Here is a 26628-nt window from a genome sequence, read left to right as displayed (position 1 = left end):
ACAGATATGGACAGATGTATGCTGGTGGAGACAGAGGTATACAAGGCTCGGGGATGCCCCAAGAAATGGGACATGAAGTGGTCGAAGTGGAATAAATACAGGGGAGATCTTTGTGTGTCACCAACTGTTGAAATGGAGATGCGTCGACAGGAGAGACTTGTGGAAGAAATGTAAGGTGCACTAGTGATTAATGTTTTTTGTAGGAACTTATGGCTAAGAGATTGTACTATGTCGTCCAAATATGCACTGTATGTCTATGATTTAAATCAATAAACAAAGTTTTAAAAAAAATGTTGTTGTGTGCTGGAAAAAAATAACTTTGTACAACCTTCCTGCAGCACACCCCAAGTAACAAGCATGATTGTCACATAAATCCTCTCACTTTGAAGTCAGAGAAAGAACATTTAACACCAAGCTACCGCCGAAGACAGGGTCCGACATTTGACCTCTAACTTTGAATGAACAGCAAATGTGGCAAGAAAAGAAGACAAATTAAAGGCCTATTTAAAAAAAGTGAGCACTCCTGGAAGAATACAGTAAAGAGGATATGCTCCATAGGAGGGACAAAGACATACTGGACAGTCTAAAACATAACGCCAGCAAATAGAAAGCAAGCAAATGTGAGTTACAAACAAAAAAGCCAATGATAAGCAATGAGCTAAATGTATTCCTGGGGAAGCTTTCCAAATGTCCCCAGGAAGTCTTTGCAATGGGCTTTCACTTAAAGAGCAAGGAACAGCAAAAGAAAGTGCAAACTGCCTCCTGATGGAGGATCTATGTACGTGCATATATTTGTATGTAACATCACATGCGGTGTCAGTGTGGTCTCTGCAGCACAAATACATCTCCATTCTCTCACCCTTTCTTGGTGGAGAAACCTAGTTCATGTGTTATTTATTTACGCTCTTGATCTATTGCGTGAAGACCTTTTCAGGAGTCAGTGCCTAGAATAAGTAATGCCAATACGCTGTCGACCATTGGAGCAAAGTATTTAAAATAGAGGAACTACAGTGTTCAACTGCTGCAACTGGTCAACCTTGACTCTGCATCTATAGGCCCTGAGAAGTTCAGTCCCTTTTTCATGCAGTGCTTAGTAGTGGGAGGAGCTATTTTTAAAGAGCCCCACATATGGAGAGAGACAGTAACTTCACAAGAAACTGCATACAAAGGCTGAGAAGGAAGACGCCCCTTCATTACAATTGTAGGTGGTATTTACAAAGTTGCCCAAAAATACCTCCTGTTTCTGTTGCATTCAAGAAAAGGAGGTAGTAGTGTTAAGATGGTGTTTTTGTAGCGGTTGCTTCCCCAACTGGCTGCTCTTTAAAAACTTTTTGAAAGCTTCCATACCACTAAACTTTGACATTAATTTATGTTCAATATAGTCCAAATATCAACCTAGTGCTTAATTTTCAAAACAAAAACAAACGTGCAAGGCCCAAAGTTTTTCTCATGAGACCGCTGTAAAGTACCAGGGTTGCCGAATACTAATGCTTTGGTGTTTCAAGTGCAATGTATGTCTCTTTCTGCCCTGCTCCACATCATCGTGAAAATGTCTTCCTCCCCCGGAAAGATATCTGTGACTTTACAAATCTAAATTCCTTCTGTGATTCTTCTTCCCTAGTGAGAACTTTCTAAAGAAAACCAACAAAAAACTCAACCCTGCTGCCACTCGTTCAATGCCACTCGTGCCACTTGGCCAATGTGCGTATATTCTCATCATCAATAGATTTGTCAATGCTTGTCTGTTGGCAGGAGACGTCCCTAACAAACTCAAAACACCCTGTCATAACTCTGCTTTTGAAGAAAGCTACATTAGCCGATTACAGACTACATTTGGGCCCCACAATCACAAAAACCCTGGAAACTGTAGTAACCCCACAACTCGAGCCTATTTGGAATTAAGTTTCATAAGTGACTTCCATTCAGGTGTCAAACTTCGAACAGGGACTGACGTTACCGTACTGAACATCAGAGAGAATCTCCTCTCTGAAAGGAACAACGGAAGGGTAATGTCTTCATTTCCCTTTGACCTGTTGGCAACCTTTGACACCACTGCCCTCAGCCTTCATTCATTGTCTTCAATAGGTACAGGTCGTTCCCTGCTAACCACCACCCCCAGGGAAAATTTTGCCCCATACATCTAAAAATCACTCGTGGACAACCGCGTTTCTCATGAGTCCTTGTCGCCATGAATGTTGATGTTGCCCAAAAACACATCAGAACCCCAGAGCGAAGTAAAAATGAAACTGCACAACTACTTCCAAGGAGTGTAAAATAGAGGCCTAACAAGCTGGTTTGCTTTAACGGCACTGAAGCGGACATCTTGGTCACTCGCCCTGGATAGCTCCAGGCTCTTTACAGAGTCTGGCTCTCTAGGCGGTCCTCAAACTCATTCTAACTCTCGAAGAAACCTTGGAGTCCTTGAATACAATAAATTGTACTTCTCGACTCAGGTTACTTCTGTAACCAGGCATGTATTATCCACCCCCACTGCACACATGAGGCTCGTCTGCTGCTACAAACTCAAGACCCAGCCTTAACCCCTTTGTGTGTCAACGAATGGACTGGAGTTCATGGTTGTCTCACAGCTGAAACGTTTACCAAACTACTAAGAACACATTATTTTACTGCTCACCTCATTTTCTGTTTAGAAGGAAAGAATCATATCACCCCATTTCTATAACCACTGCACTCTCTCATCAAATACAGGATCAACCATCTGCTGGTGCCCATAGCCTTGCAGGGCAGAGACCAGGTCTACCTCTACAAATGATCAATTCTATATCACCCTATCAGATGCCTATGGCCGACTCCCAGCACGCCTCTTAGTGCTCCTACCAAGGTTGGAATGGTTTATTGGCCGGTCTCTGCACCAATAGGAACTCTCCCTCTGGACCCTCCGCCAATGCGCTTAGCAATGAAACATCAGGTCTTCTGGTCAAACAATTACAGACATCTCGGCATCTGCTTCTGAAAGACTTGTAACCGAGACTACTTTCCCTCTTTCACTTCTCAATGGACTTTGTGGTGTCCTTCGGTCAGAAAAGCACATTACACAAACTCCAAATACAATAAATAAATAAAACACCCCTGGTGGCTCCTCCCTGATCAGCCCAGGGCTCCAGCAGTCGGTCTCAGTTACAATCCAAGCTCCGGCACTCAGAGGTCCCTTCCACACAGCAGACAGCACTGGAAATACCCGAGTATCCCCATGTGATATCCAGAGATGGACACACACCTGTACAATGGAGATCAAATGGGCGTGGCACTGGGGGTGGCAAACTTCTGCCCATTCACGGATTGGCTTTGCCTCTTGCTTTCCCAGAGGCCATCACAAGATGGGCGAAAGCCAGAGCTCAGAAGTGGGTACCACTACAGAGAAGCGAGAACTAAAGTCCTGAGTTGGCGGGGGATTGACATTTTCACGACCTGGCACACTTGTGAACCAGGAACGGCGCACATTTGCCAAATTTACATTGACGTCTTCCAGGAGTAGAGATCTCTGGCCTCAAAGCAGTTACCATCAACCCCCTTTCTGCTGGGAGCTCAGGCCATCTGCACCCACCTCATCAGCACTGCGTGAGAGGTCTTGTTTTTGTACCAACGCCCCCTGCCCCCACAAAGAAATTTTGCCTTTGTCAAGGCCTGGTCACCCCTCCTGCCAGCCGCCACTCCTGCTGCCTGCCAGCTCCTGCTTCAGCGACCCAGCCGCCGCTGGGCCGCCCGGATCACCCCTCCCGCCTCCCGCGACCTCCTTCAGCTACAGAGCGACCCAGCCGCCGCTGGGCCGCCCGGATTACCCCGCCTGCCGCCTCGCCTGCCCCCGGGCCAAGGCCGCCGCCCAGAAGCTCCCGCCGCTGACTCCCTGCGGCCCCGCCCACCTCCATCCCATTCGCCGGCCCCGCCACCCAGCTGACCCGCCCTCCCAGGCTCCTCACTTAAGGGGCCAGCAGGGGAAGAGCCAGGAGTGACCACTGTGCCTTTGTCAAGGCCTGGTCACCCCTCCTGCCAGCCGCCACTCCTGCTGCCTGCCAGCTCCTGCTTCAGCGACCCAGCCGCCGCTGGGCCGCCCGGATCACCCCTCCCGCCTCCCGCGACCTCCTTCAGCTACAGAGCGACCCAGCCGCCGCTGGGCCGCCCTGATCACCCCGCCTGCTGCCTCGCCTGCCCCCGGGCCGAGGCCGCCGCCCAGAAGCTCCCACCGCTGACTCCCTGCGGCCCCGCCCACCTCCATCCCATTCGCCGGCCCCGCCACCCAACTGACCCGCCCTCCCAGGCTCCTCACTTATGACGACCCCAGAGCTACCGCGCAGCGGACGCGCGCAGCGGGAGCACCGACTGAGCGCAGAAGGTGCGCCAAAGGTAAGCCTGTCCGCGCATGGACCGCGCCCAGGGCCAGGACCCCTGTTCCCCGCATACCCCAGCCCGCCCGCCGGACGTACGACGCCGCCACCCTCAACGCACTCAACACCGGCCGAATCCCGGGATGCTACCGAGCCACCCCGAGACGCACCCACGGACCCTTCAGCTGCACGCCTGCAAGTTCTCCTGCATCCGGACCTGCCTCGCACCAGCACCCGCCAAGCCGAACACCAGCAGCAACCACCTCAAGTGCATCCTGCTCAACACCCGCTCCGTCCACAGACACGCCATCGAGCTCTGGAACCTCCTTGACACCACAGCTCCTGACGTTGCCTTCCTCACGGAAACCTGGGTGAACGACTCCTCAGCGCCCGACATCGCCATCGCCATCCCAGAGGGCTACAAGATCACCCGGAGGGACCGCACCGCCAACCAGATGGGAGGAGGCATCGCCATCATCCACAGGGACACCATCCACATCACGACCAACACCGACGACACCCTGACTACCGCCGAACACCTACACTTCCAGATCCGCACCGACCCGAAGACCACCCTCAGAGGCACCCTGATCTACCGACCCCCGGGACCACGCACACAATTCAGCGAGGACATCGCCGACTTCGTCAGCCCGCATGCCCTCACCTCCGCTGACTACATCCTCCTGGGGGATATCAACTTCCACCTGGAGAACAACAACGACCGCAACACCATCACCCTGCTCGACAACCTCGCCAACCTCGGACTCAAGCAGCTGGTGTCAACCCCCACCCACCTCGCCGGACACACACTCGACGCCGTCTTCTCATCCAGCAAAGACATCGACTTCAGCCACGCCACTGGATTACACTGGACGGACCACAGCTGCGTCCACTTCACCTTCAGAAGAACGACTATCCACCACCACCAGCAACAGGTTGCTCGAAGAAGCTGGAACAAGATCACAGCCGACCAGCTCGCCGCTTCCCTGAGCCAGCACCCTCCCGCCAGCTCAGCGAACCCCAGCCAGGCCGCCGACAACCTCACGCAGTGGATCAGCAACTGCGCGGACGAACTCGCCCCACTGAGGACCCCGCCCAGCAGACCCGGCAGCAAGAAGGCCCCATGGTTCACCGACGAACTCAAGAGCTCCAAGAAGAACTGCCGAGCCCTCGAGAAAGCCTGGAGAAGGGAGCCAACACCGGACAACATGACCACCCTCAAGCTTGCCACCCGGAAGCACCACCAACTGATCCGCGCCACCAGGAAAACTGCATTCAAAGACCGGCTGGACAACAACGCACACAACTGCAAGGAACTCTTCAACATCGTGAAAGAGCTCTCCAACCCCAACGCCGAAAACAACAACATCACCCCATCGCAAGACCTCTGCAACTCCCTCGCCTCCTACTTCCACAACAAGATCGCGGACATACACAACAGCTTCAGCCCTCAACCGACGCACGCCACGACCGAACCACCGCCCCCCACCACCACCCTCCGCGCCTGGACTCCGATCAGCACCGAAGACACCGTCCGCATGATGAACTCCATCCACTCCGGATCTCCGACCGACCCCTGCCCTCACCACGTCTTCAACAAGGCCGACGCTGTCATCGCACCCCACCTGCGGGACATCATCAACACCTCCTTCGACACCGCCACCTTCCCGGAAAGCTGGAAGCACGCCGAACTCAGCGCCCTACTAAAGAAACCAACAGCGGACCCCACCGAACTCAAGAATTACCGCCCCATCTCGCTCCTCCCGTTTCCAGCCAAAGTCATCGAGAAGACCGTCAACAAACCGCTGGCCGCCTTCCTCGAGACGAATGGATCCCTCGACCCTTCACAGTCTGGCTTCCGAGCCAACCAAAGCACCGAGACCGCCCTCATCGCTGCCACCGATGACATCCGAGCCCTGATGGACAACGGAGAAACAGCGGCCCTCATCCTTCTAGACCTCTCCGCGGCATTCGACACTGTCTGCCACCGCACCCTAGTGCAGCGCCTCAGCAACGTCGGAATCCAGGAGAAGGCACTGGAATGGATCATCTCCTTCCTCGACGGAAGAACACAGAGAGTCCGTCTACCACCGTACAAGTCAGAGGCCACCGAAGTCATCTGCGGCGTCCCTCAAGGATCCTCGCTGAGCCCCACCCTCTTCAACGTCTACATGAGCCCCCTCGCGGCCATCGCACACCAACACAACCTCAACATCATCTCCTACGCTGACGACACCCAGCTGATCCTTTCCCTGACCAACGACCCCGCCGCCGCCAGAGCCAACCTTCACGAAGGGATGAAAGACGTAGCCGAGTGGATGACGACCAGCCGCCTGAAACTGAACTCAGACAAGACGGAAGTCCTCATGCTGGGCGCCTCGCCCTCCGCCTGGGACGACTCCTGGTGGCCCCCCGCCCTGGGCACCGCACCCAAACCGACAGACCACGCACGCAACCTGGGCTTCATCCTGGACTCCTCCCTCTCCATGACCAGACAAGTCAACGCTGTCTCCTCGTCATGCTTCAACATCCTGCGCATGCTAAGGAAGATCTTTCGGTGGATCCCCACCCAGACCAGGAAGACGGTCACCCAGGCCCTCGTCACCAGCCGACTGGATTACGGCAACGCCCTCTACGCCAGAACCACCGCCAAGCTCCAGAAGAGACTCCAGCGGATCCAGAACACCTCAGCCAGACTCATCCTCGACATCCCACGACACAGCCACATCTCCGGACATCTGAGAGACTTGCATTGGCTCCCCGTCAACAAAAGAATCACCTTCCGCCTCCTCACCCACGCACACAAAGCCCTACACGATCAAGGCCCGAGCTTCCTCAACAACCGCATCAACTTCTACGCTCCCAAACGCCATCTACGATCAGCCAGTCACGCCCTCGCCGCCGTCCCCCGCATCCGAAGAACGACAACAGGAGGAAGGTCCTTCTCCTACCTGGCCGCCAAGACCTGGAACTCCCTCCCGTCCGACCTGCGCCTGACCCAAGACCACCTCTCCTTCAGGAAGAAGCTCAAGACCTGGCTGTTCGAGCAGTAGCAGCCCCCCCCCCCCAAGCGCCTTGAGACCCTCCGGGTAAGTAGTGCGCTCTATAAATGCCTTTGATTGATGCTTCACAAACAGTAAAAGAAAAGAAGACATCTAACGAGCAGAAATAAATAACACATGAGGCGAGATAGTAAAAAGAGAAATAAAACAAGAGCAAAGTAGAGAGGAATAAGTAAATGAAAATGTGAAAGGAGTCTAAGAAAGACAAACGAAAAGAACAAATGAATGTACAATATATTGAGAGACGTGGAAGGCCTGAGGTTAGATTCCTATGGCAGAAGGCCGTAGAAATATTCGGTCTTTATGTTCTGATGAAAAATCCCCAACTCCCCAAAAGATTTTAGCGCACAATTGAATGGTACTTGCATGATTTACCTTGGAAAAATGAAAAGGCTGAACAGCTGGCTGAGTTTTGAGTCTCATACTCTTGATTTGTTATGTTATGTTAATAACTTTTATTCGGCGCACAGCTGCCCCAGCGAAGGGGCGTCCTGGCGCCTGATCAAGTACCACAACACAACAGGTCAGAGCTGAAAAGAAAGGGAATCAATTAGCAGAGGCAAACAGGTGGGTTTTAATAGCGCGTCTGAAAAGAGTCAGGCTATTTAGGGCACGAATATGTACAGGAAGGGAATTCCATAGTCCAACCGCCAAAACACGAAAGGAGCGTCCTCCCATCCTACTCAGTCTGAACCTAGGCTTAATCGCCAGATGGTGAGATTCAGACCTGAGAGACCGCGTGGGGACATAGGGAGAGATAAGGCCCGCGAGGGCAGGAGGAGAGGAAAGCTTCAAAATCTTAAATGTCAGACAGAGAGCCTTAAATTTGATTCTCTGTCTGACCGGAAGCCAGTGAAGGGAGGTCAGGACAGTAGAGACAGAACACCGTCTCGGAAGGCCAACAATGGCCCGTGCAGCAGCGTTCTGCACCCTCTGAAGCCTAGTAGCCTCAGCCTGATTAATTCCAAGCAACAGAGCACTCCCGTAGTCCAGCCAGGAAAGGATAGAGGCCTGAACCACCAGTTGCCGAGTGGGAGGGTCGAAGAATTTGAGGACAGGTCTCAGTCCTCGCAGAATACCAAAACAGGTAGCTGAACTCAGTTCTTCGCAGTAGGGCTCAACCCATGAAGCAACAATACTTATGTAATTCAACACACACTGCGCATATTAATTAATTAATTTATTTATTATAGTGTTTTATATAGCGCAAACAAGACCCTTGGGTATCAGAGCGCTTTACCTTACATGAGGTAGGTTAGAGATAAAACTTATATAGTATAACGATTCATAATGATAAGAGGTAGGTAATTATACAGCCATAAGGAGATAAGCATATATATATTTACAGTGACATGTGGTAGAAATTAGGATACAGCTTGGTATCAATGTGTACCGACAGTCCTGGTTCATGAATCGTATCGTACAGCAGTTATCTCCATTAACGCCGGTGACTTTCTCTCTACTTACAATGATGTTCTGTATTGGAGCATCTATGACTCAGTGTTAGCGATGAGTTGTCTTACCTATGTAAGGAACTTACTCATCAGGAAGATCTTCTCTTCCTTCTTAAATGTTGCTGAGTCCTGAATTTTCCTAATGTTTGGAGGGAGTGAGTTCCAGATTCTGGGGGCTGCTCCTGAGAAAGCTCTATCATAAGTTTTCTTCTTCCTGAAAATGGGTGATCTCAACAACAGCTCCTTGGCACTCCTAGCTGGTCTGCTTCCTCCTGATAATTCAATATTCTGGGCAAGGTATCTTGGTGTATTGTAGTGGAGCGCTTTGTGGGTGATACATGCCATTTTTAGCTGAATTCTGGCTTCGTAGGGTAACCAGTTTAATGCTTTCAGGTGAGGAGAGATATGGTCGAGTTTCCTCGATCCGGTGAAGAGTCTTGCTGCTGCATTGAGGCATGCTTTTAGTGGTGCTGTGAAGATTTTTGGTAGACCTGCTAAGGTAGTGCATCCATATTCAATCCTCAAGATAACTAAGGATTGGACTGTCAGTTTGAGATCCGCCTTAGAGATGAATGGTTTCACTTTTCTAATGTAGTTCAAATGAAAGCAGGCACTTTTTGCCATTGATTTAATGTGGGCTTTCATGTCTAGGTTCTCATCCAATGTAATTCCTAGTGATTTCGCTGAGTTAACTAGAGTAGGGGTGCAATTTAGCGCTGTCACCAGTTTGGTCAATTCCTTCACTTCCGTATGGTTCTTTGGGGGTGAATAAGTAAGAACTCTGTTTTATGTGCATTTAGCTCCAGATGATTGTTTGTTAACCATTGCAATGACATTTTTAAGGCCTCATTCATTAACATGATGTCTTCCAGAGACGCGATCTTGATATATATTTGCGTGTCATCTGCGTACATGTGATAGGATATCTTTGAGTTTCGGAAAATTTCTGTAAGGCGTTCGACATACAGGTTGAACAGAGATGGAGATAATGTAGATCCTTGAGGGACTCCAATTGAGTTAGGGAAAGATGGTGAAAGTGATTAGTTGACACAGGAATCTTTGTGTTCTATTCTGAAGGAAGGATTCAAACCATTTCAGCACATTTCCAGACATTCCCATCCTGTCATGGAGCCTGGTCAGTAAAGTTTCGTGATTTACCGTGTCAAATGCAGATGACAGGTCCAGGAGGATCAGTAGGCATGTTCGATTTTGGTATAGGGCCTATAGTGCGTCATCGACAATATGAAGGATTGCTGTTTCCGTGCTGTGTCCTGTTCTGAATCCCAATTGGCAGTCGTCCAGTGGGGTGAAATTGGTGATGTGTTGGCTCAGTTGACCTTGCACGCATTTCTCAATTAGTTTGGCAAGTAATGGAATATTGGTCACTGGGTGAAAATTATTAGAATCTGCCAGGTCCGCTGTAGGTTTTTTGATGATGGGGACGACTTGTCCTGTTTTTAGGCAATCTGGAAGGATCCCTTGGGATAGAGAGGCATTTATTATTTTCTGTATAACATCCAAAGCCAGGCCCAGGAAACGTGCAGAACGGGTTCCAGGAGTCTGCCATATATTGAATATTAGAACTTGAAGTAGTGTAAATTTCTCTACACATTTCAAGGATCAGATCAAATAGAAATTCATTAATAAATGTTCTAAGGCTTAGCTCGCCGGATGACAAAGGGAACTCTCGCTTTCACGAGGTATAATGGCCGATCACTAGGAATTCTTATTAATCTTGGTAAATGCCACTATTATGCATACAGCCAAACTGGCTTATACAGACCTTGTATATGCAGAGGAAAGGTGGAGACAAAAAAAATTAAATTACATATTCAGAAGGGGATGGGTGGAGTGAAGGGGAGATGGTGATGTAAAGATTGGGGAAGAAGTCGGTGAATGGGAAGCCCTACTAGAAATGGGAAACCGAAAATGATGTGCAGTGCATGGGGAATCTGAGGGAAATCAGAGTGTGGTTGAACGTGGATAGAGAGCAGACAGAGTTCATGATAGACTGACACGAGCTGAAAGCACAGCTGAGGAAAATTATATTGACTATTTACTAGTGATATTTACAGTGCTTAGAAGTGTAGAAGGAAGAGCTATATAAGACACATTGTTATAATTGATGTCAAGTGTGTAGGTCACTATAGCAACTCACCTTCCACATGACGAAGATGAAGACCGCCAGCAGCAGGAGACCGGCCAGCACCCCCAAAATGATCCACCATGTGGGGATGGCCTTCTCCCCGTCCGGGTTCACCCACAGGACACGGGTGTCCGTCTGCAACAAAAAAACTGAAATAATACCTGGACTCAGGTCCGTGGGAGAGCCTGAGCCAAGTGCTCAGGGGGTGGGTGGAGGGGATGCAAGGCCAACAAGGAACAACTTAGGAAAGAGGAGAAACACAATACACGAGCGAGGAAAGACAGAGCAGACATGAAGGGGTGAAGATGCTAAAAGAAAAGATAGCGGAAGACAAAGGTGAACTGAGGCCAGCGGACGAAGGAGCTAGAGCACTGATGGTGAATCCGGCTAAGGCTATTGGAGAAAGGAGCCTGGGTACTGACGTTGAAGGTGGCTGGGGTCATTGATGAAAGGAGCCTGGGTACTGGCAGTGAGGGTAGCTAGGGTCAGAGGAGGAAGAAAGCCTGGGTACTGACGTTGAAAGTGGCTGGGACAAGTTGAGGGAGGAAGCCTGGGTACCAGCGATGAAGGTAGCTTGGGCCAGTGGTGGAATGAAGCATGGGTACTGACATTGAAGGTGGCTGGGGCCATTGAAGAAAGGAGGCTGGGTACTGGTGGTGAAGGTAGCTGGGGTCAGTGGAGAAAGGAAGCCTGGGTACTGACGTTGAAAGTAGCTGGGACCAGTTGAGGGAGGAAGCCTGGGTACTGACGTTGATGGCGGCTAGGGCCATTAAAGAAAGGAGCCTTGGTATCACTGTTGGTGAAGGTTTATGGGTCAGTGGAGGAAGGGTCTGAATACTGACACTGATGGTAGCTGGGGACATTGAAGAAAGGAGCCTGGGTACTGGAAGTGAAGGAAGCCCGGGCCAGTGGAGGAAGAAAGCCTGGGTACCAGCGGTGAAGGTAGCTGGGGCCAGTGGTGGAAGGAAGCATGGGTACTGACGTTGAAGGTGGCTTGGGCCATTGAAGAAAGGAGGCAGGGTACTGGTGGTGAAGGTAGCTGGGGTCAGTGGAGGAAGGAAGCCTGGGTATTGAAGTTGAAAGTAGCTGGGACCAGTTGAGGGAGGAAGCCTGGGTACTGACGTTGAAGGCGGCTAGGGCCAATAAAGAAAGGAGCCTTGGCATCACTGTTGGTGAAGGTGTATGGGCCAGTGGAGGAAGGGTCTGAATACTGACGCTGAAGGTAGCTGGGGCCATTGAAGAAAGGAGCCTGGGTTCTGACAGTGAAGGAAGCCCAGGCCAGTGGAGGAAGGAAGCCTGGGTACTGACGTTGAAGGTGGCTGAGCTCCAGTATCGGCCGGTGGTGGGAGTGCTGCGGGCGGGGGTGGAGCAGGGTGGGGGGTAGTAAACTATGGAACTAGGCCCAACAGAGGTAAGTAAACAAATATTTAAAACAAATTTTGTTGCGGCACTGCATCGCAATTGGCAATGCAGCGAGCGCAATTAAATGTGTTTTATTTATTTATTTGTTTACTTACCTCTGTTCAGCCCTATGCCATAGTTTACTACCCCCCACCCCACCGCCCGCAGCACTCCCACCACCGGCCGCTACTGTTGGGGTCATTGATGAAAGGAGCCTGGGTACTGGCGGTGAAGATAGCTGGGGCCAGTGGAGGAAGGAAGCCTGGGTACTGACGTTGAAGTTGGCTGGGGCCATTGAAGAAAGGAGCCTGAATACTAGTGGTGAAGGTAGCTAGGGTCAGTGGAGGAAGGAAGCCTGGGTACTGACGTTGAAGGTGGCTGGGGCCATTGAAGAAAGGAGCCTGGATACTGGTGGTGAAGGTAGCTAGGGTCAGTGGAGGAAGGAAGCCTGGGGACTGACATTGAAGGTGGCTGGGGCCATTGAAGAAAGGATCCTGGATACTGGTTGTGAAGGTAGCTAGGTTCAGTGGAGGAAGGAAGCATGGGTACTGACGTTGAAGGTGGCTGGGGCCATTGAAGAAAGGAGGCTGGGTACTGGCAGTGGAGGTTGCTGGGGTCAGTGGCGGAAGGAAGCCTGGGTACTGAAGTTGAAGGTTGCTGGGACCAGTTGAGGGAGGAAGCCTGGGTACTGACGTTGAAGGTTGGCTTGGGCCATTGAAGAAAGGAGCCTTGCTATCACTGTTGGTGAAAGTGTATGGGCTAGTGGAGGAAGGGTCTGAATACTGACATTGAAGGTAGTGGGGCCATTGAAGAAAGGAGCCTTGGTACTGGCAGTGAAGGTAGCTGGGGCCAGTGGAGGAAGGGTACTAGTGATGAAAGTGGCTGGCTAGGTGGAGAAAATAGACTGGTAGGAGCATTGGTACCACTGTTAACTGGCGGTGATGGTAGCTGGGGCCAGTGGTGGAAGGAGCCTGGGCACCGAAGTTGAAGATAGCTGGGGCCAGTTGTGGAAGGAGCCTGGGCAGTGACGTTGATGGTGGCTAGGGCCATTGAAGAAAAGAGCCTGGTACCAGGGGTGAAGGTAGCTGGAGCCAGTGGAGGAAGGGTTTGGTTACTGACGTTGAAGGTAGCTAGGACCATTGAAGAAAGGAGCCTGGGTACTGGGAGTGAAGGTAGCTGGGGCCAGTGGAGGAAGAAAGCCTGGGTACTGGCGATGAAGGTCGCTGGGTGAGGTGGAGAAAAGAGACTGGTTACTGTTGATGAAAAGAGCCGGGGGCAAGTGGAGGAAGGAGCCTGGGTAATGGTGGTAAAGGTGGATCAGGGCAGTGGAGGAAGGAGCCTTGGTACCACTGTTGGTGAAGGTGGCTGGGCCCAGTGGAGGACAGGTCAGGGCACTAATGTTGAAGATAACTGGGGTCGTTGAAGAAAGGAGCCTGGGTACTGGCAGTGAAGGTATCTGGGGCCAGTGGAGGAAGAGTACTGGTGGCGAAGACGGCTAGCCACAGTGGAGGAAGACATCTTGGTACTGGTAGTGTAAATGTCTAGGCCCAGTGGCGGGAGGAGCCTGAGAAACGGTGGTGAATGTGGCTAATGTTACTGGAAGAAGGAGCCTGGGTCGAGGTAGCAGAAGGGACCTGGGTCCAGTGGAGGAAAGAACCTAAGCAGATAATTAAATTGAGAGCAAGTTGGGTGCAACAAAGAGCCGTTCCTGTCTCCTCTGATTTGAACCCTTTCACTCCCCTATGTAACTCTCTTCCCCCATTTACACTCCTTTTTCTGCCTCTGTCACCTCCACATTTACACACTGTCTCTCACGTTTTCTCCATCCAGTTTCACCAATCAGTTTCTACTTGCCGCCATTTGCTGCCCTGCGCACGAGAAGCCCAACCCACCCAATCAGAGCTCCCAATTGGATGGACCTTACCGTTGCCGTGCCACTGTCCAGTCTTCTTGGCTTGATACTGTATGGCATACCGGTTACTCTGTAGGAAACCTGTGATTGCAGAATAAACTGCTGCAGCGGCCTCTAATGAGATGAAGAGAGAGAAGCAAGGATGAATGACTGACTGCCAACCACAAGATGCCCTGTCTAGTCTGCTATACCCAGTGCAAGCGTGCTGCTGCTCCATTTCATGCTCTAGTGGCCTTGGGCAAGTCTGTTCATATGATGCTCTCTGAGACCAGTGCAGGGCTGTTTCATACCATGCTCACTGGGCCTTGTGCAGTGTTGTCCCATTCCAGGTTCTAGGTGCAACATGCAAGAGTTCTTTATATCATGTTCTATGTGACCAGTGTATCGTATGTTCCTAATGTTCCATATGATGTCCTTTGCACCCAGTGCATGACTGCTTCTGTCATACATTCAGTCCTAGCGCAAGTCTGTTCGTTATAATGCCCTCTGTGGCCAGCGCAAGATTGCTCCATGCTACGTTGTACATAACCAGCGCTAGACTGTTCCATATAATGCCCTCCATGTCATGCTCTTTCTGACAAGTGCAAGACTGCTCTGCGTTATGCTTAATGGGCCTCATGCAGCACCAACCGATATAATGCTCTATGTGTATTTTCTTATGACCTACACCCTCAGTGCAAGAATGTTCCATGTCATGCTCACTGGGCCAAGCTCAAGACTGTTCGATACAATGCAAGTGATGACCAGTGACAGACCGCTCTATATCATGTCTTTGAACCAGTAGAGGCATGCTCCCTGTCACGCTCTCTGGGCCTAGTGTAAGACAGCACTATATCATGCCAAGACTGCTCCGTATAATTTCCCTTGTACCCAGTGCAAGACTGCTCCATGCTGTGCCCCCTACGCCATAGCATGCCCGTCGTATCTTGTGCAAGACTGCGCCATAGCATGCCTGTTGTATCCAGTGAAAGACTGCTCCAAATCATAACTTATAGATGTAGCTCAAGTCTACTCCACAGCATACATTTGTGCATAGTGCCAGACTGCCATAGCATGCTCATTGCAAGCATTGCAAAACTCAGCCACAGTGTGCCCATTGTATCCAGAGCAAGACTGCTCCATATCATCCCATCTAGGAGTAGCTCAAGACTACTCCATTGCATGTCCATAGTGTCTAGTCTAGGAGTACGCCATAGCGTGTCCTTGTTTCTGCTGTAAGACTGCACCATAGCGTGCTCTCTGTGTCTAGTGCAAGACTACTCCATAGCATGCCTGTCGTGGATCATATTGTCGGGCATGTCTCAGAATAAGGGAGTTAGAATAAGGAGAAGAGGGGAATCTAGATGTGTAGATGTAATGTAGTGGGACTTTGAGTGCGGTTGGTTATCTGCTCCAAGTGCCATTGAATATTATAAAGAAGCATGATGTTTAGCTTTTTTAGGATATTTGGGTCTGGGGGCAGCTGACAACAGGGAGATCTGCCCCCTGGGAAGGCTGGGAAAGTGGAGCAGTACTGCAAGGGCTCCGGGTTTTGGGCTTGTTTAGGCTATGAGATAGCCCAGGGTATAAAACACAGCCATTTTCGGTTAACAGCCACAATTTTGTCTTGGTGACATGGTGGTTGGTATTAGGTCCTGGTAGCGATTTTGGTCATTGCGATGAGTTACTTAGTAGGTCTTGTATAGCCCCATAGTGTGTAACATTTAGGATGTCGTCCGCTTAAAGGGTTGTGCAAGGAAGAGGCGGGCGCCTTGATCTCCTGGCATCCAGTGAGGTGAGTGGAAGACGCACGGCATGTTGGGACCCTCAACGGGTCACCGCCGCGGTGATGGCATGTACACCGGTGAGCCGGAGCTCTGCTGTGGCCAGAAACTAGGTAAGCAACCGGGGGGACTCTAGAGTAAAGAGAGTGGCCCCTAAAGTAAAGAAAGCAGGCCGTACAGTGGAGGCTGGGCCCAGGCGGCCTGCATGTAGTGAGGATGAGACAAGTGTGTGAGTCCCCTGTGGAGAGTGGTGAGGTGGGGGCCAACTTTTATGAGTGAGAGTGGCGTTTCAGGCAAGGAGAGGCCTCGTGTTCTAGAGCGGTGGGCGGGGCCGCTGTGAATGCACGTGCGGCTGCAGTGAGGGGGAAGAGAAAGGGTGGAGGGGAAAACCAGTGGGTCAGCCCGCAGTGAGCAAATTAAAATGAAGAGTGCAGCGAGAGCGGATGGCAGAGGGGACGGGCATCGCTTTCAGGCGGGCACCAGTTGGCCTGCGGGTGGAGAGGATGAAGAGTATGAAATGGATGCAGGGGAGGCAGCATAGGGTCCAGGCGAGTTCTTGTTATCTGTCGCGCTGTGGCCTGGGGGCACAAATAGGCACAGCGTTGCATGCACGGGGGCAGGCGCGCAAAGCGATGAAAACACTTAACCCCGCAGGCCACGCCTGGCCTGCGGATGTGGTGGGTACTTGTGAGTTGGCCACTAGACCGCCAACTGTTACATACCTATCCAACTCAGTCTTTTTCAAAACAAACACAGTGTTTTAAACGTCTCAACTGACAAGAGAAAATAGTCTCTGTACTTGCGTGGACCTTGGTTGGTGGTGTCCTGATGCCCTCAGCAAATAAAGTCCCTCAGTCGTTGGCTCGGCGAGGGTTCGGTCTAAGGCTGTACCGTTGGGGGCCGGTGCGCACCCCTGTGCCACCCAAACCAGTGTCCTCGGAGCGAGCCCCAAGCTGATGGGAGGGGCTTGCCTTTGTGGTCTCTACAATTCGGCCACTTCCTGATCTTTCCTCGCGGTGTTCCGTTGTGGCAGCAGTTATTGGACTTGTTTGGTCACTTTAGGTCTCTTGGTGATGTTCTGATGTGACCTCCTTGAACCATGAGATGGTTCAGGACACTTCCTCTTCTCCTCTTCGTGCAGTTACCATGGTGCAGTGGCTTGCAGGAACTGTCCAAGTGCCTGACTCGTAGTTCGTCGGTAATTTCCCTCCCGGACGGCGGTCTCGTAGGATGGCGGTCGCTCATGGACGGATCGCTCTAGAGGTGGCACAACGGCAAATGCTCGCATCCTGACAATGTCGGATCCTTCTCTCTTGGACCTCTCCTGCATCCAGTGGGGGTGATGCCCACCCTGGGCAGGTGGGGAGCAGGTCTCTTCGGGGGCCATGGAGCATGAGTGCCCATGGGCTCCTGTGAGTTGTGCAGTGGGGTGTACTTCGGTATTCCCTTAGAAATTCATAGAGTCTTTGTTCTGGGTCCGCTTGTTCAATGACCCGTATGCGGAACATCTTGTTCAAAGTGCGCATGAAGCGTTCAACATCCCCGTTGGTTTAGGGCCATTGAGGGGTGATCCGTCGGTGAGAGATTCTTCGCTGTTTGCGGAACATGGCAAACTCTGATCCTTGGAATGGTGGACCGTGTCGCTGCGTACTTTTTGGGGAAACCCGAACATGGCGAAGACCTTCTCCAGTACAGGTCCCATGTGGTTGAAAATTGCGGATACAACGGTTTCTACTATGGGGTACTTTGAATAGGCATCTATGATTACCAGCGTGTGCTTTCCTCCCGGGAAGCTCCCAAAGTCTATGCTCACTTTAGACCATGGAACGGTGCAGGCTTCCTCGGTGATGACTGGGATTGGTCTCTCGGGCCGCTTGTCAGCTGACACAGTGAACAGCATCGGACATATTCCTCTACCATGTCCTCCAGTTCAGGGACCCAAACTTTCTTCCGCATTCGTGCCTTCATTTTGGTTACCCCATGATGTCCCCCGTGGGCTAGTTGGACTGCCCGATGTTTGAGGCTTTGCGGTATCACCAGCCTGGACCCTCTCAGCAGGATGTCGCCACTGGTGGCGCTGAGCTCATGACGTATCCGCCACATTTTTGTTAGGGTGTCACGTTCCTCCAGGCTCCAGGAGTAGGCCTGACGAAGGTAGTTTGTCCACGATCCTTCATGCACAGCATGCAGCGTCTTGGTGTATACTGCATCGGTGGCGGTAGCCTCTTTCAAGTCGTCCAGCGTCATGCTCCGGGGACAGGCCGCAAGGGATATTAGGTGTGCATATTGTCCGACATCCTTGGTCTCTTCTTGCATCTCCGATGGAACGGGGTGTCTCGAGAGGAAGTCAACAGGGTTCTTAGATCCTGGTTGATATACCACTACCATTTCACACGGTTGCAGTTGAACTGCCCACTGCTCGATGCGCGAAGGTGGGTGAGGTGCCGTCCCTCTGAAAAGGGGCACGAGGGGCTGATGGTCCGGACGGGCGTAGACGGGCTTACCTTTGGCGCCGAAGGTGCGCCAAAGGTAAGCCCGTCTACGCCCGTCCGCGCCTGGACCGCGCCCAGCGCCAGACCCCCTGGTCCTCGTAATGCCCACCCCACCCGCATTACTTACACTGCCACCACCCTCCTAGTCCTTAACGCCGGTCGTTCCCCCAAATGCGTCCAAGCCGCTCCTGGACACACCCATGGACCCTTCTCTTGCAACTCCTGCAAGTTTGACGGCTCAAAGAACAACTCCTCATCTACGATCACACAACAGATATCCGACCCCAACCACCTAAATGGCATCCTGCTCAACACCCGCTCGGTCCACAGGCACGCCATTGACCTCTGGAATCTACTAGACACCATCTCTCCGGACGTCGCCTTCCTAACAAAAACATGGATGAATGCCTCTTCAGCCCCAGACATCACCATTGCCATCCCGGAAGGCTATAAGATCATTCGCAAGGACCGTACCGGCCACACAGGAGGAGGTATCGCTATCGTCCACAAGAAATCCATCCGCATCTCTACCAGCTCGGACGTCAATCTCGCCAACTCTGAACACCTTCACTTCCAGATCCACATCGACCCCAAAACCACACTCAGAGGCACCCTCCTTTACAGGCCACCAGGACCCCGCGCACAGTTTAGTGAAGACATCACAGACTTCATCACTCCACACGCACTCCCCTCTGAGGATTACATCCTTTTGGGAGACCTCAACTTTCACCTTGAAAAGAACAACGACCGCAACACCACCACCCTTTTGGACAACCTCGCCAACCTCGGACTTAAACAACTTGTCACTACCTCCACCCACATCGCAGGTCACACACTCGACCCTATCTTCACCTCCAGCAAACATGTCTCCTTCAGCCACACCACAGATCTCCTCTGGACTGACCACAGCTGCGTTCACTTCACCTTCAACAAGCCCACTTCCAACAACCACCCCCAACCCACTCTGCAAAGAAACTGGAACAAAATCACCATCGACCAGATCTCCTCATCGCTTCTTCAAAACCCCCCAGCCCACTCCTCAAACCCAGACCAAGCAGCCACTAACCTCACCCAATGGTTATCCAACACCGCCGACATCTTAGCACCACTGAAAAAAGGACAAATCAAACTAGGCAGCAAGAAGGCCTCCTGGTTCAACAATGATCTTAAGAAATCCAAGAAACTCTGCCGCTCCCTTGAGAAGGCCTGGAAAAAAGACCCAACCACCAGCACCAAGGACGCCTTCAAAAACGCCACCCGCATACATCACCAACTGATCCGGACTGCCAAGAGAGCCGCTTTCAAGGACCGACTAGATAACAACGCCCACAACAGCAAGGAATTATTCAACATCGTCAAGGAATTTACCAACCCCTCGGCCAACTCCAACGACATCACCCCCTCTCAAGCCCTCTGCGACTCCCTAGCCTCATTCTTCCACAACAAAATTGCAGACATCCACAACAGCTTCGACAACCGACCCGAAAACCAACCCACCCAACCCCCTGCAGGATCCCGACCCCCCCTGAACATCCTCAATGACTGGAAGCCAATCTCCACTGAGGACACCATCCGTCTGATGAACTCTATCCACTCAGGATCCCCCACAGACCCATGCCCTCACCACATCTTTAACAAAGCAGACTCCATCATAGCACCGCACCTCCGAGACGTCATCAACTGCTCCCTCAACTCCGCAACCTTCCCGGAAAGCTGGAAACATGCCGAACTCAGCGCCCTCCTGAAGAAACCCACAGCTGACCCCACCGAACTCAAAAACTACCGCCCTATCTCACTCCTTCCATTCCCGGCCAAAGTCATCGAGAAAGCGGTCAACAACCAGCTCGCCGCCTTCCTCGAAACCAACAAATCCCTCGACTCCTCACAATCCGGCTTCCAAGCCAAGCACAGCACGGAAACCGCCCTCATCGCAGCAACAGAAGACATTCGAATAATGGAGACACAGTCTCCCTCATCCTCCTCGACCTCTCCGCAGCCTTCGACACAGTCTGTCATAGCACCCTTTTACAACGCCTCAGAAACGTTGGAATCCATGGAAAAGCACTGGAATGGATCACCTCGTTCCTCACCGGAAGAACCCAGAGAGTCCGCCTCCCACCATTCAAGTCAGAGGCCACTGAAGTCATCTGCGGCGTACCCCAAGGGTCCTCACTCAGCCCCACCCTCTTCAACGTATACATGAGCCCCCTCACGGCCATCGCACGTCAACACAACCTCAACATCATCTCCTACGCCGACGACACACAACTGATCCTATCACTCACCAAAGACCCGAACACGGCCAAAACCAACCTGCATGAAGGAATGAAAGAAGTAGCCGAATGGATGAAGCACAGCCGTCTAAAACTGAACTCAGACAAAACAGAAGTCCTCATCCTAGGCACCTCCCCCTCCGCCTGGGATGACTCTTGGTGGCCAGAGGCCCTTGGAAAAGCACCTATCCCGACGGACCACGCACGCAACCTGGGCGTCATCCTGGACTCCTCACTCTCGATGAACAGACAAGTCAACGCCGTTTCTTCATCTTGCTTCAACATTCTTCGAATGCTCAAGAAAACATTTCGCTGGATTCCCACCGAAACTAGAAAAACAGTCACTCACGCTCTGGTCACGAGCCGACTGGACTACGGAAACACCCTCTACGCCGGTACCACCGCAAAAATCCAGAATAAACTCCAACGCATCCAGAACGCTTCAGCCAGGCTCATATTAGACATACCGCGTAAAGAACACATCTCTGACCACCTGAAAAACCTCCACTGGCTCCCCGTCAATAAGAGGATTACTTTCCGGCTCCTAACCCACGCACACAAAGCACTCTACGAAATCGGACCCGAATGCCTCAACACACGACTGTCCTTCTACATCCCCTCCCGCCAGCTACGATCCTCCAACCAAGCCCTTGCCACTGTACCTCGCATCAACAAAACCACCATGGGAGGTAGATCCTTCTCCTACCTGGCAGCTAAAACCTGGAACTCACTTCCCACTCATCTTCGCCTTACTCTGAGTTACTCAGAACCACCTAGCATTCAGAAAGCAACTTAAAACGTGGATATTTGACATATAATTCCCCTCCCTTTTTCGAAGCGCCTTGAGACCCTCTGGGTATGTAGCGCGCTATACAAATCTATTGACTTGACTTGACTTGACTTGACCATGGTGAATGGTTGTCCTTTAAGGTACAGATGGAAATAGCTGCAGCCCCATTTTATGGCTAAAGCCTCCCGCTCAATCTGAGCGTATCTCGTTTCTGTGGGCGTGAGAGACTTGCTGGCGAACGCTAGGGCCACCCAGTGGCCGGGTTCGCGTTCTTGAGCTAGCACTGCACCCAGTCCTACAGGGCTTGCGTCGACCAATACTTCTGTTCGCTTTGAGCATCGAAGTAGGCTAGCGTGGCTTCTCCTAGGAGGGCATCCTTTATTCCTTGGAAGGCTTCTTCCTCTCATGGGCCCCAGTGCCAGGTTGTATCCGTCATTGTGAGGGCTCGCAGCGGTTCTGCTTGGGTGGTCAAACCAGGTATAAACCTCCCACAGTACGTGGCCATTCCCAGGAAGCTCCGTTCTACTGTTGGTGTCGTCGGTGCGGGGGGCATCTTTGATCGCTTGTGACTTCCTTGGGTCCACTTGGATGCCTTCCTGATTGAACACATATCCGAAGAACTCGAGGGATGGTTGGAAAAATTGACATTTGTCCTTGTGTAGAGTTGCTCCATACTCGCTAAGGCGCTTCAGTGTGTGGCGGACGTGTCTATGGTGATCTGCGGCCATCGCTGAGTGGATGAGAATATTGTCGCTCACGTTAAACACCCCAGGTAGGCCTGACAATAGCTCTCGTATTGTGTTCTGGAATACTTCCGCTGCTGAGGATATTCCGAAGTTTAGACGCTTGTATCTTCGCAATCCAAGATGAATGCTGAATGTGGTGATGTACCGGCTTTCTTCGGATAGGGGCAGCTAGTGATACCCCGCGTTCAAGTCGATTTTTGAGAACAATTTGGACCCATTCACATTTGTGATGATGTCATCCATCGTCGGTGTTATGTGGCGTTCTCTTCGGATAGCTTTATTCGGTAGTCTCATGTCAATGCAGAGACGTAAGGCTCCTCGTTGCTTCGGCTTCTCGGCAATAACCATCGGGGATACCCAGGGTGTGGGCCCAGATACTTTTTCGATGACTTCTTGTTTCTCTAGGGCTTCTAGCTCTTTCTCCACCAGTGGCCGTAGGTGGAATGGGACTCTCCTATGCCGCAGGGCAACTGGGGCAACCGATTTGTCAATGTGGAGCTTGATTGGGTCACATTTCATGCATCCCAGTCCTTGGAAGAGTTCGGGAAACTAGCTGAGTAACTCATCTACTTGCAAACAAGATGAGTTTGAGATCTTCTGCAGTGTGGCTGCTCAGGAGGGTGTCAGCTTCCCTGTCAATTACATGGATGGTAGCCATTACCTCGAGGTCATCTGCTTTGAAAGGCACTGATATCTTCCCTTTTAGTGGGAGGGGTGTGTCAGTTCCATATGAGTAGATCCGGGTTTTCGACGGCACTACAAGAGGTCGAGGTCGTAGGCGTCAGAACTGTTGGAGGCCCATAACATTCACCATCGCTCCTGTGTCGATGACTGCTTTTATTTTGGTTCCCGCAACGTGGACATGCACGTTGGCTGTGGCCGGCGGCGTTACTTGAGTTCTCTCGCAAAGGATACCAGGAACACCTCTTCCTCCGCATCTTGACTTTCAGGTATCTGCCTTCGATCTCCTGACTGTATCTCCTCTGGGTCTAGTCCGAATCGCATCTACGTGTTCCGTCTTGATGGCGTTGGACTTCGCTTGCGGTTTGATCAGAGCTTGATTCATCTCATTTGCTCTGGCAGCAGACAGATTGTGTGATCTTGCTAGTATCAGCATATCCTCAAGCGTGATTTTCGGCTGGCGTAAGATGACCCCTCTCAAGGTCTTGTCGCAGCACCCCTGGATTATCTGTGCTCTGATTTCTTTTGGCTGGTCGTCTTCGGTGCACGTGCTGGCAAGCTCCCGGAGTTGCGCGTAGAAGGTGTCCATAGACTCTCCTCTCTCTGGCAGGCTTGTCTGAGCTTGAATCGTTCGAAATCAGGGTTTAGCTGTGGGTCAAAATGGCCGTTTAATGTTGTTACCGCCACCCGGTGTTGGGCAGGTTTAAAGATCTCGTCCCCGGTGAAGTGTAACAGCAAGGACCTCTTTACTGCATCGTCCATCTCCCTGGTCGCGCCAAAATAGTTGTTGAGGCACTCGATCCATATCTTCCACCGGGGGAGGCTGATGTGGGATTCTCCAATTCACTGAATGGAGGTAGGGCCCCTGAGGGCACAGGGTCAGAGCTGATTTGCATATCGCCATTGTCTAACCCGGGGTGGTGTGGAGTGCAAAAAAACGATGGATTAGGACCCGGATCTTTTGACTGGGTTGAATGTGTGACATTGATCCACATTCGGTCCATCACCTGTTGTTTTTGCAATTACCGCTCTAAGTGTACTGGGGATGCCCAGACGTGGGTCCCAGGCACTCCACACCACTGGAGTCAAGCTAGCCGGGCTGATGAGAGGTGTAACCTCGAAACCGGTCCGGTCCTCGGATGCTTGATTCCGTTCTGGGAAGGACATGGCTTTTGTAGTTCGGACTGGACTGTTCCCATGGGGCAACAGGGTCAGAGCTGATTTGCATATCGCCATTGTCTAACCCGGGGTGGTGTGGAGTGCAAAAAAACGATGGATTAGGACCCCGATCTTTTGACTGGGTTGAATGTGTGACATTGATCCACATTCGGTCCATCACCTGTTGTTTTTGCAATTACCGCTCTAAGTGTACTGGGGATGCCCAGACGTGGGTCCCAGGCACTCCACACCACTTGGAGTCAAGCTAGCCGGGCTGATGAGAGGTGTTACCTCGAAACCGGTCCGGTCCTCGGATGCTTGATTCCGTTCTGGGAAGGACATGGCTTTTGTAGTTCGGACTGGACTGTTCCCATGGGGCAACAGGGTCAGAGCTGATTTGCATATCGCCATTGTCTAACCCAGGGTGGTGTGGAGTGCAAAAAAACGATGGATTTGGGCCCAGATCTTTTGACTGGGGGAATGTGTGACATTGATCCACATTCGGTCCATCACTTGTTGTTTTTGCAATTGCCGCCCTAAGTGCGCTGGGGATGCCCAGACGTGGGTCCCAGGCACTCCACACCACTTGGAGTCAAGCTAGCCGGGCTGATGAGAGGTGTTACCTCGAAACCGGTCCGGTCCTCGGATGCTTGATTCCGTTCTGGGAAGGACATGGCTTTTGTAGTTCGGACTGGACTGTTCCCATGGGGCAACAGGGTCAGAGCTGATTTGCATATCGCCATTGTCTAACCCAGGGTGGTGTGGAGTGCAAGAAAACGATGGATTTGGGCCCAGATCTTTTGACTGGGGGAATGTGTGACATTGATCCACATTCGGTCCATCACTTGTTGTTTTTGCAATTGCCTTCCTATATTGTCTGACACTGGGACTTTCCCTCTATCTCCTCCTTTTTCTCTTTTTTTTTTCTTTTAATCCTTCTCAGTGTCTCCCTGTTGGGGCCTCTGGCAGATTGAAACTGAGTCTGGGCCTGCTGCTATGCACTTCAGGGGGCCGTGGCCAACGTGCCCAGCGTGTGGAAATAGGGCGCTTTGCTCCCTTCCCTTGGCGCCGTGTCGTATCGCACTGACCTGTTCCCGGCTCACCGCCTCGTGTGCGGCTTTCTCCTGGGTGAGGGGTGGGGCGCACACTCACAACGGGTGCTCAATTCAGTCCGCGTTGCACGGCACACAGCCGCGGCGTGCAGCTTCTGATGTGGCCGCAGTGCGGGCTGTTCTGTGTTTCGAGCGAGGGTCTGACTCCATCCACTCGTCGCCAGTGTCGTGCTGTGGCCTGGGAGCACAAATAGGCACAGCGTTGCATGTGTGGTCGATGCGTGTGAGTCGGCCACTAGACCGCCAACTGTTACATCATCAGCCCCCTTTGAATTTGAGAAGGGTTGCATGCAGGGCAAGAACAGGAAGGTGTGAGGGGTCGCTGGACCCCAGCCTCTCAGGAAAGGTGCCAGAGGGGGCGAGGGTGCAGTTGGAGAGGTAGGTCACAGGTGTGGGGGTGATGCTGTCACAGGGTGTCTGGGGTCAGGCATACCAAAGGGGGCAGGAGCGAGGGGTCCCTGCCTCCGTGCTAGTGGCAGCGTTATTGGAATGTAGCGACGGAGAGGATGACGAATGGGAGGGTGAGCCTGGAGAGATGCAGGAGGGGGTACAAGTGAGCTGAAGATGGGTGGAAGCCGTTGAGGGTATATACCAGGACAGGCCGTGGCGCTAAAGGGGTGAACCTGGTGGCAAGGTGGCCTAGCATATCGGGGGCCCAGGACAAACAGAGGGGAGTATAAACAGTGCAAGGCAAAGGGCATGGCAGTGGGTGTTGGTTGCCGATATGGGGGCAACCCCAGTTCAGTGAGAGGTAGTTACCTGCACACAGAGCCTATACTCTTTTTTGCAGGTGGAACAGTGCAGCAACTGGGTGGATACAGGAGAGCACATTGCAGCTCCAATACTCTGAGGAGAAGTGGAGGCAAAGCCTGGTATGGCCAGCCGGAGGGCGGCATTGGATAGCAAAATCACTGCCCCAAGAATGTCCATAACGTCTTCGACGGTGAAACCAGTGGGACAGTACTGTGCTAACCCTGCAGCACGGGATGCGGTGTCCTGCATCTGCGGAGAGATTGGGAGGACACGGTACAGCCCCTCAGCATACCTTGAATTAGATTGCATGTATAAGGCATGGAATAATGTCACAGTGGGGGGCCGCACAAGAGGTCACAAGGGCAGAGGAGGCAGAAGTATTAAAGGAGACAATGTTGGACTATAATGAGGTGAGCTTAGAGGAGGGTGATTTGTTGGAGGATGACGTGCCTCATGTAGAGGAAACAGATGGTAACAACATGGGGCAGGCAGAGACAGGGGTGTTCACCAGTCGTGCCACAGTGTCTCTCAGAATTCAGGCA

The 26628-nt window shown here is 51.9% G+C and overlaps 1 protein-coding gene across 1 annotated transcript in view; it reads right to left on the bottom strand.

The window, feature by feature from the left end:
* Nucleotides 1-26628, bottom strand: part of ITGA2B (integrin subunit alpha 2b) — a 320876-nt gene that overhangs the window by 10276 nt on the left and 283972 nt on the right. Inside the window, exons 28-29 of the mRNA XM_086923897.1 lie at nt 14331-14432; nt 11018-11140 (exon numbers count right to left, since the gene is read on the bottom strand). Coding sequence (XP_086780023.1) covers nt 11018-11140; nt 14331-14432 — 225 coding nt within the window. The remainder of the gene's footprint in view (nt 1-11017; nt 11141-14330; nt 14433-26628) is intronic.

The sequence above is a fragment of the Lissotriton vulgaris genome, chromosome 5 (assembly GCF_964263255.1).
Source record: "Lissotriton vulgaris chromosome 5, aLisVul1.2, whole genome shotgun sequence".
Classification (NCBI taxonomy): domain Eukaryota; kingdom Metazoa; phylum Chordata; class Amphibia; order Caudata; family Salamandridae; genus Lissotriton; species Lissotriton vulgaris.
Note: the sequence above shows the minus strand (reverse complement) of the source record. Positions and strands in the feature narration are given on the sequence as shown.